Consider the following 9,774-nt stretch of genomic DNA (forward strand, 5'->3'; position numbering starts at 1 on the left):
GTTGAAGTGATGTTTGAAGAGAAATCCATTGGTGGTTGATGATTTGACTTGGCTATTCACATGGTACCGTTGTTTGCAAAATGATCTGTATACATTGATCATTTTGGTGTGGTGGTTTTAAATCTTGTTGGAGGTACAAGCTATTAATTTCGTACAATTTTCAATCTATTTTTAAAAATTACTATATTTGGCAGTAGGAAAGTATTCACCTTCAAACACCATTGTTGTTGTTGAGTGTGGGACAAAAAATAAGATGTATAACATCACCTAAAAGGTAGTTTTACACGTTTCCCCATAATTACATAACAATTTAAAAATCTTATCCATTAAAATAGAAGAAGAGTACAGTCAGCCATAGTTGCATATTATTAAATATTTGAGGAGTGGTCTTCATTCATGTTTTACAAAAAGAAGAGGAAAAAGGTGTAATTTTTAATTTTTCTAATTTTAATTTAATTCTAACGTGTACTTACGTAATCCCATAACTCATCTCCCTGTTCAAAATAACCACATTTCAGGGTGAAAATTAAGATGGATGCGTGTGCCTTGCAAATAAGGAACCAGGCGGAGAAACGAAAAGTGGACAGAGTGGTTCCACACGGGGTGGATGAATGAAAAATTCCATGACACAGGACAGAAGGGAGGGCTTCCAGCGACGTTGGTCAGTGCAATCGCAGAAAGCTCCAGAATGTTCTTCCTCATGATTCACCAGACAAATGATTGGGCAAATATCTCCATAAATATCTGCTCCAAAGGTCGTTACTAATTCGCCACGTGGCGAAAACAGCCCGCCAGGGTGTACATAAATTTGCGTGACGTGGATCCCCCTTAGCTCAATCCCTCATTGGAAGAAGTCCCATCCCCCCGCTAGGACTTCTCAGCCAGTACTTCTACTGCTTTCTTTGGCTTCGTTTCATTTCACTTGGATGGGAGAATCACATCCAGTCAGATTAATTCCATGTGTAGGGAAGAGCTGACGTGGCCGATTTCAAAAAGAGATTCAGCACGAGTTTCCGTACCCGTCCCAACTTCAGATCTTTGCGGGGGAGCAGAACTTCCTTTAAAGAAAAATTTAAATCAACGCAGAAGTGAAGTTGCGCAAGCAACTTTAAAGTCCAGATGCTAAGTTCAGTGGGGGGCGACAGGCGTGGTCGGATCCGAGCCTCAGAAATGTCTAGGGTCTCGCCACATCGCATAGTCATCGACGATTCGGAATAGCACTTTTGGGGTCGTCTCGTGGGAACGCGGAATGCTGATGGGGTGCCACTCTCACTGGTTTAGATATTTGAGCCGTGGTAGGGTCCAGGACAACGCGGTATCTTCCTGTCCTGGTCAGATTCTCAGTGGTGCATCACCTGTATACCATACGAAGCCCGTATCTGTAATACTGTAGTATTTCCTGGACGTACTGTAGCATTGTGTGCAAATAAAGGAGCATCTACCATGATTTTCAAAGTTCAAACAAGCATTCTATTCGGTCGAAGTGTGCTGATGGGTGTATAGTGGCGTGTGGGGAACACACATTGGACACATCAGTTCATGGAAACGAATACATACATATGCGTACATACGAACCAAGTGGGCACGAACATCTATGCTTTGGTGACGAGTGCTTTGACCGTCAGATGGATTCGCATCTAAAGTTCGGGAATCATCGGATGTCGAATCCGCAAATTCGTAAGATTCGTGGCTGTCTCATATGCTTACATCCATCGATGTGTGAAATATCCAGGCCTTTCTAGAATGCTTGTTATCCATCTTGAAAATTCCTAGATAATCCTTTCCCAAGGTGTAGCGCTTTTTCCTATCTGACACTCCAAGACAAGTTGCACTTTTCAAAGCTACGCCCTCCCCCTCCACCCTCCCACACTTCGATCGGCGTCTTCAATCTACGCCTCGTCTGTGCAATCTAGCCTTTCTACTCTCCCACCAGCTTTCTCGACGACGACGACGACTACGACTACCCCAAGCTTCTCACTCACCGATCGGAAAGGGTATGGCTATGGCGGCTGTCTGATGAGCCTGGTCTTGCTTCGTATGGTTGTGAAATGAGATGCCTCGGGGATTTTTGAAGCCGACCAAGTGCCGAAAAGGATTGTGAGGTCTGAGAGGTAGAGTGAGAGTTTTTGAGGTCAGATGACTCTTAGCGGTTGTAGTTGGTGTTGGTCTCTGAGTTGTGGTGCTTGGTGTGGGTTTTTTGGGGAGTTTTTTTTATGAGGTTGGCGAGTGAGGTTGAGGATGATGTGTTGCGGAAGAGGATTGAGGCTTCAAGGAATGGATCGAGGGACATGTAGCCGTGTGAGGAGTGTAGCTAGGGTGAGGAGCATTGTCATGACTGTAGTGGGGAGTGATGTGGATTTTTGTGATATGATAGTGCTTGAGTGATATATATATATATATATATATATATATATATAACGATAATGGCAATATTTGTAAGATTGTTCTCGGTGTAGATTAGGTTGCCCATGTGTGTTCACTATGGAGGAAGTGATTTAGGTGACGGAGAAGAATAAATGCACGATGCGGAATTGAAGAATGTGAGGTGTGGCATTGGTAGTTCCGTGGTCTGTCTTGGCTGGGTAGGCGTCGATGTAGTATTTTAGGGCTAAGGGTTTGGTGGTTGTAGTTGGACATGGAATCGAGGGTGAAGCCCGCGAAGTGGAGAATAACGGGGATACTTAACACTGTGTTGGGTGTGCCTAGGTGCTAGATCGTGAGGAAGTTTTTTTGGGGTAGAGAAAGCATTGACAGGGTTTTAACAAGTATGGAAGACTCTAGCTCCGACTCACCACCAGCCAGGGCGTTTAATGGCATGTCTGTGTTTCCCTTGACGGAGATGGTAATTGATGGGACGTCGGAGGTTTGGCCAACCTTTGGACGACCTATTTCTGTTTCCGCAGTCCTGAAGATGGATCGACATGGGTCATTTGTGGAATTTTCTCGGATTCCGCCACCAGGAGCTGAGGTCGAGAAGGTGGAGCTCTTCACAAGGTGCTATTTGCATTTGTCGCAGGTGGGTCCAACTGTACTACCTGCTGATGATTTTACTACTTGAAATAAAATTTTGTGATTTGAAGTATGCATTTGTTTTGTTTTGGGTGCGGCAGTCCAGTAGAGCTTTGAACATGCTCATGACTTGATACAAGTAGCGCTTAACACTTTGTATATTTTCTCGTTCCTTCCAACACCCGTTCTAGCGCCGTTATCTCGGTTTGTGCAGCAAAATATTTCTGATTGGTCAGCTACTTCTTGGTTGTCTAGAGACAGGTTAAGGCAATGTATTTCGAGAGGAATATGTTGACCCGGCATTAGTTAATGGATGTCAGAAGAAACGATTGTATGCTCAATTCATAGACCCTCACTTTTTCTTTAGAAAAAACCCATCGTCTTTGACATCAGAGGATTATGGTACTGACTGGTGTTATGCTTACTTCAGCAAGCAAGTTTGAGATAGTGGTTTATGTTGCTGACTGGCCGTGTATTCTTAGGTCATGAAAGCAGGGCCGAAGCTTCAGATGTGGACTGTTAATGACTCAGAGGATACCGACGGACCTTCCAAGGTATGATTGCACTGTGGTCATTTCGAATACGGTGTTCGATTGCAGCTTCCTCACTTTAATCATTTGATTAAATCTTTTCAGTATGGTTTGAGTATGGATCTTGTTTCAAATTCAGTTATCTCTTGTTACCTTCATACTTCACTGCAGGTTATGGATTAATACTGAAAGAGAAGTCCTGCTATTTATAGTGAACTCAGAAGAATTAGAGTTCACTAGATTTGACCTGTTATACTTTAGAACTCTACAATAGGCTTTGAATTGTCAACTAGCTGTGCCGAGACATGTCGTGAGTGTTGTTCTTTGCATGGTAATACGGAGTTTAGTTGCCTCGAATAAATACTGGTTTCCTATTCCCACCAACAAACAGCTTTCCGCCTCCGAAAAGGTTCACTATTCATGCGATTTCGGTAGAATATGTTGAAACCCGTAGTCTTTTTGGTTTTGATGCAGATGCTAGCCTTTGGATTACAATTCGGTTTGCAGAAAGAGAATGATGAATTTCACTCCGCGATTCAAGAACACAGGAACAATGCTACAAAGCTAGGTACTCTCTACTTACCCAGCTTGTCACATGGTTGCATATTGAGCGAAAATGCCCGGATCCACGGTTGGGGTTGTTCTGATGGGCCTTTCGTTCTCGTCCTCTAAAAGGTTGAACAGTCTGGTCTTAGTCGACTTGTAAAATTGTCACTGATGTTCTGTGGATAAATCACCATTGTCTATATATTTGTAGCTTAACATTTGATACAAATTTTCCATATTGTGCAGAGACTGTGGATTCTGGCACCATGAGCATATCGACTGAGAACAAATTCGAAAGAAAGATTGAGTCATCGTCCGCTAAAATGTACTTTCATTATTATGGACAGTTGTTACATCAACAAAATATGATGCAGGACTATGTCCGAACAGGTGGGTTCAGGTCTGTATGCATTTATTTTTTGAAAATTATTTTGTTTACTTGAACCCTACTAGGTTACTGCATCCATGTGACGAAGAGACTCCAAGGAATCTATTATCTACAAGGGTCATTCTCTCTCCGTCCATCCAAAACTTGAAGAATACTTGTTCCAATTTCCCAAGCTCAGTGTAGGATGGATTCTCAGAGTCTCTGCGTACATATCTTTGATAAATAATTGATCGTGACCATGCCAAATTTCTTCTTTAATTCTCAAAAGTATAATATTTGAAGAAAGCCGCAAATCAATGTGCTTAAAATTTCCAATATCTGAATGTTCTCGAAGTTTCATATTTTAAACGAATCCTGGAACAAATGATCTTAACGAAACCAAGTGGTGTTTTTGAATATTTGATTAACATGCTCGTTTAGGAGAGAAATTATTTCGAATGTACTCATTATATTGGAGGTGGTTTTACTAGATCTAATCATTCATACATGATCTACAGCACACCATCTGGAAATTTTGTTTATGCATGGTTATTAAGTTCTATTAACATGACTATTAACTATCAGACTTCTATCTCATGTATTACGTATTCTCTGACCTTCCTATCGTTTTTTATTGAAATCGGCGAGTAGGTACATACTACGCAGCTGTTATAGAAAATCATGCAGACTTTGAAGGTAAAATTGTGGTTGATGTTGGAGCTGGCAGCGGGATTCTGTCACTTTTTGCGGCTCAGGCAAGTACCAGCTTTCCACTGCTTCTAGCATCTTTCCATCAGGGAGGCAGGTTCACAAGTTATTTTTTGTCAAAAAGTTTTAGTTAGAAAACACTCTATGAGTACGTTAAATGCATGTATGGATTACCGAACATCTTCGTGTTTAACTTTGTTAGCAATGTCTTGTTGTAGAGGGTGCAATATCAACTATGTTCGTCTTTTGTGCTGTCATGAACCAATATGTTTGTCGGATCAACGTTACTCTCTCTCTCGTTTATATATATATATATATATATATATGTGTGTGTGTGTGTGTGTAAATAGGTTGTGTGTGTGTGTGTAAATAGGTTGTGTGTGTGTGTGTGCAAAATGCGTCTCACCTTTTCCTTTGGCACTTATTGTGGTGCTACACAGGCAGGTGCGAAGCATGTTTATGCTGTGGAGGCTTCAGCTATGGCAGAATATGCGCGCAAACTTATTGCTGGGAACCATCCTCTGAGCCAACGCATTACTGTACGATTTGAAATTCAACACTTTTTCGTAGCACTGTGCAACCTTTCCTTTTTCTTTTAATCGTTTTCTGTCTCCCGGTTAGTCTTGTTTTTGTGAATCAGTGAGTAAGTGTGTCCCTTCTTTTTTTGGGGTTATCTTATGAGATTTGAGGCAGTCACGTGATAGTTACTGCTGATTGATGGGGTTTTGCATTCAACTTATTAGAATCATTGATTTTGCAGTGTAGATCGCAACTTGTGTAGTAGGGTTGAGTGGTTTGATCTTCTTGCAGGTTATCCATGGCAAAGTTGAGGAGGTTGAGCTCCCAGAGAAAGCAGACATTCTAATCTCAGAACCTATGGGTGAGGGCTTAACTTTGGTACTCTTTAAGCTTATTACATTGAACTGAGGGATCTTGTCACTAACAAAGTCATAGTACTATAGGGCTCTGAAAGTTGAAGAGTAGGAGTGAGCATCCTGTCCAATTTTCTTCAGTTTTTCATTACGTGTTTTTTACAATTAAGCCTTGCAGAGTTGTTTCTGGTATGAAGTGTTAAGGAATTAAGTAGCTAGCTGGGCTACCTTCGGGGAGCACACGTTTGCTATGAACTAGTTCGTTAGTTTACGCAATCGACTTATTCTATTATCATTGTGACTCTTTTCTTTTTAGATGAACTATATATTTGATAATTGGGTATGCATATTTACGTGCTGGCTACCTTGTTAACGGCATCCATGCGTGATATTGATAACGTCTTCGGATGTCTTTGTGCAGGGACTTTGTTGGTGAATGAACGGATGCTAGAATCATACATAATTGCTCGTGATCGATTCCTAGTGCCAAATGGCAAAATGTTTCCCTCCAGAGGAAGGTGAGTAGTGCTCTTAGCTGTATGTATGCTTTCTCCAGTCTGTTTTGTGTTGATTGTCACTTTAAAAAGGTAGACCATTACAAATGAAATTAGTCATCTGCTCTCCTGAAGTTTTTAGTTACTTGATTTACTTCACTTCATTTTCGCATGTTTGTCTAGGGTATTCAGAGTTTTTCACTTACTTTTCGTATCTTGTACAAGATGATAATAAATAGGTAATGCATCCCAGATTCTGCTAGTCTTATTCTAATTTTCTGACGCTGTTGGTAGGATACACATGGCTCCCTTCAGCGACGAATATCTATATGGCGAAATTGCAAATAAGGTATTTTTCTGGTTGTTGGATCAGTGGCGCTTGGGTTCTGTATCCTATGGGTTTTGCATATTTTCTGGGATAGAGATGGATAATGACAGTGTTTTCTCAAATGTTCGATCTTTGTAGGTTTATTAAATTTGGGGAGCTGGAATGAGTCAAGAAGATATTTGATAATTTCACCTTAGAGATAGGATCCATAGATTTTTAGGTTCCGAAGGTGTATTATGTGTACTGAAATAACTCCGAAATTTAAAGCTTTCTGTGCGAACAAATTTCTTGATGATTTTACGAGGACTGTTCTTAAATTTAACTTGTGATTTGCAGGCCTTGTTTTGGCAGCAGCAAAGCTACTATGGAGTGGATCTCACTCCGTTGCGTGACACTGCTTTCCAGGGGTATTTCTCGCAGGTTCGCATATCTCGAGCATCCATAGAGTCTATATGGAAGTCGTGTTCTTGAGGGTGTCCATAACTATTTTGCCTTCTCATATTTCTCACCATCTCCACCTTTTTTCTGCTTTGATCCAGGAGCATCACAAGGCCTTGGCTAGTAAAGTCTGATGGTACGTCCTAAAGAAGATCGGGAACGTACTTGTCTTTTCTGTGAAATTTGCTTGTACATACTTTAATCTCATATTTGTTTGTGCAGCCTGTGGTAGATGCGTTTGATCCAAGATTATTGATTGCACAGCCTATCATGCACAATATTGACTTCCTAACTGCAAAGGTACTCACATTTTAGCTCACTCACTCTAGTATTATTGTGATGAGGACTCTCAGTGACGAGCATCTGCTAGTGATGCTTACAGTATGAGCTCATTATTATTACTATGCCGTGGCTATCTCAACTTAGATACATAGTGAAGAGAAGACCTCGATTGCTGATAGTGTTTAGAGATGATTCATGCTGATAAAGAGATTGGTATTTGATAGGAGGAGGATCTTTACGAGATTGATATTCCGCTGGAGTTCAAGTCATCAGTTGCTGCGCGAGTACACGGCTTGGCATGTTGGTTTGATGTTCTGTTTGATGGCAGGTAAAATCTATCTGATGTTGATTGGATTAGTATTTCTAGTTCCAACAAAATGGTCACCTAAGTGGAATAGCCCTCATGAGAATAATCTGTCGTTTGCCTGTGGCTGCAGCTTAAACACCTCGACTAGGAAATCAAAAGATATTTGTCTCTATCTAACACGTACTCTAGTTCCCTTGAAAACTTGTTTCTTTGACATGCGTATTAATTTCTCAATTCAATTACAGTACTGTTCAGAGATGGTTAACAACGGCTCCTGGATCTCCCACGACACATTGGTATCAGATTCGATGCGTACTTTCACAACCACTTTATGTGCTGGCTGGCCAACCTATTACTGGTCGTCTTCATTTGATTGCACATAGTTCTCAAAGCTACACCATTCACCTCACTATGTCAGGTAGCTCTCGTCTCAATGAACGCCCATACGTGCTCTTCGTACAGTTGAATGCCCTGCATATCTCTGCTCAATAAGTTCTACTTACCAGATTCAATGCGTACTCTCATCTTATTATCATTCTATTTTTGAGTGGGGATTGCGTCGCTAACTTCCGAATGACCTTGTGCAGCGTCCTCAATTATACCAGGCTCGAACCGTGTTGGAACGCTTCAAACCTCCACAGCGAAGCTGGACTTGAAAGAGCCATACTATCGTATGACGCAGTCCCCAGCATTCGCATGGTCTCAACAAGAGCAACAGCAGCAGGTTACTTCTTGGCTGCCTCAGTAAAAAGTTTAATATCCTGTCAGCCACCAGAGTAATTACTGCATATTTCATTGCTGTTGTGTCCACTTTTGAACATATTTTTGCCACGTAGGTTGAAGAACTTCCTGCCCCGCAAGGCGTAGTCATGATGCAGCAACCATTTTCCGCAGACAATGAAGATGTCAACCAAGATCTTCAATCTCAACAGTTTGTAGTATCGAATGGGTTACAACTTCCTCAACACAATCCACAACAACTTCAACAGTATCAACAGCAGAATTTTTGGTCCTCTTAACTACAAATCATGATTAATCATTGTGGAATCTCCTGCCCTTCGGATTCTGATCAATTATCAGAAACACGTCTTGTTGGATTAGGCTCCTCATTGAATGATGATGTAGAAGCTTTATTCTCTGTGCGTCATTATCTCAAGTCAGATTGTTGAGGAATCACTTGTAGAGTGAGTTTATTGATATGTGGCTGTTTAGCAAGGGAGGTACTACAATGCATTCTGCTTCTGATCGAGTTCATTGAAATACTAGGGAAAGAAAAGCTGGATGTAGCTTTGATGTTGATTGAAAGTGACCTTAAGTTGAATGACCTCGCCACTTTAGGCACTTTTTACACACATGAAACATAGTATGGGATTGAATTGGATTGACTCTCTACCACGCGGTAAATGGGATATACATTGTAATAAGAATCAATTTGCTAGTGCCAAGCTAAATCTTGCAACTCTAGTAGAACCAAATAGTATATATAAATTGAACTCCAGTTTGTACTGATTTCTTGTCTGGCAATAGTAACATTGGAATTCTGAAACATATGATGAATCCACATGTTAGTGATACTCAAATGGGTATTTCGGATTTCAGCAGCTGGCAACAACACAGGTAACTCGACAATTCACTGATGTTTTCCAGAGCAGGATCAGCGAGGGAAGTCTAGAAAGCACCACAAGTACCTCGTTAGCTCAGGAAACTTCTCCCTAACCCAGATTCCCACAATGGATTATCCTCACCAGATCCTGGAGTCGAGGGTGTGATATCAAAGTGTTAGAGTTTCAGGGTTTATAGTACCATTTCGTTTGAAAAAAACTAGACTTTACTACATGCCTGAAGCTAACTACAACTCTTAGGTCAATTCACTAAACAATTTCACAATAAAGT

General features: G+C 41.0%; 1 protein-coding gene across 4 annotated transcripts; it reads left to right on the plus strand.

Moving 5' to 3' along the window:
* The first annotated feature begins 1,752 nt into the window (after positions 1 to 1,752).
* On the plus strand, positions 1,753 to 9,271 carry LOC112285713 (putative histone-arginine methyltransferase CARM1). 4 transcript variants are annotated; one of them, XM_073532444.1, is made up of 16 exons: positions 1,753 to 1,994; positions 2,707 to 3,016; positions 3,492 to 3,563; positions 4,014 to 4,107; positions 4,332 to 4,475; positions 5,104 to 5,211; positions 5,605 to 5,699; positions 5,971 to 6,040; positions 6,454 to 6,550; positions 6,821 to 6,875; positions 7,191 to 7,274; positions 7,515 to 7,592; positions 7,799 to 7,902; positions 8,127 to 8,299; positions 8,469 to 8,605; positions 8,718 to 9,271. In XM_073532444.1, the coding sequence occupies exons 2-16, from the start codon at positions 2,768 to 2,770 to the stop codon at positions 8,898 to 8,900; spliced, it is 1,743 nt and encodes a 580-aa protein (XP_073388545.1). In that variant the 5' UTR covers positions 1,753 to 1,994; positions 2,707 to 2,767; the 3' UTR covers positions 8,901 to 9,271. The 4 variants fall into 4 exon arrangements, with proteins under 4 accessions (XP_073388545.1, XP_073388549.1, XP_073388556.1 ...); XM_073532448.2 differs by having other exon boundaries at positions 1,852 to 2,131; XM_073532455.2 differs by having other exon boundaries at positions 1,989 to 2,111.
* The last annotated feature ends 503 nt before the right edge of the window (positions 9,272 to 9,774 follow it).

This window comes from Physcomitrium patens, chromosome 1 (assembly GCF_059467195.1).
Source record: "Physcomitrium patens ecotype Gransden chromosome 1, ASM5946719v1, whole genome shotgun sequence".
Taxonomy (NCBI): Eukaryota; Viridiplantae; Streptophyta; class Bryopsida; order Funariales; family Funariaceae; genus Physcomitrium; species Physcomitrium patens.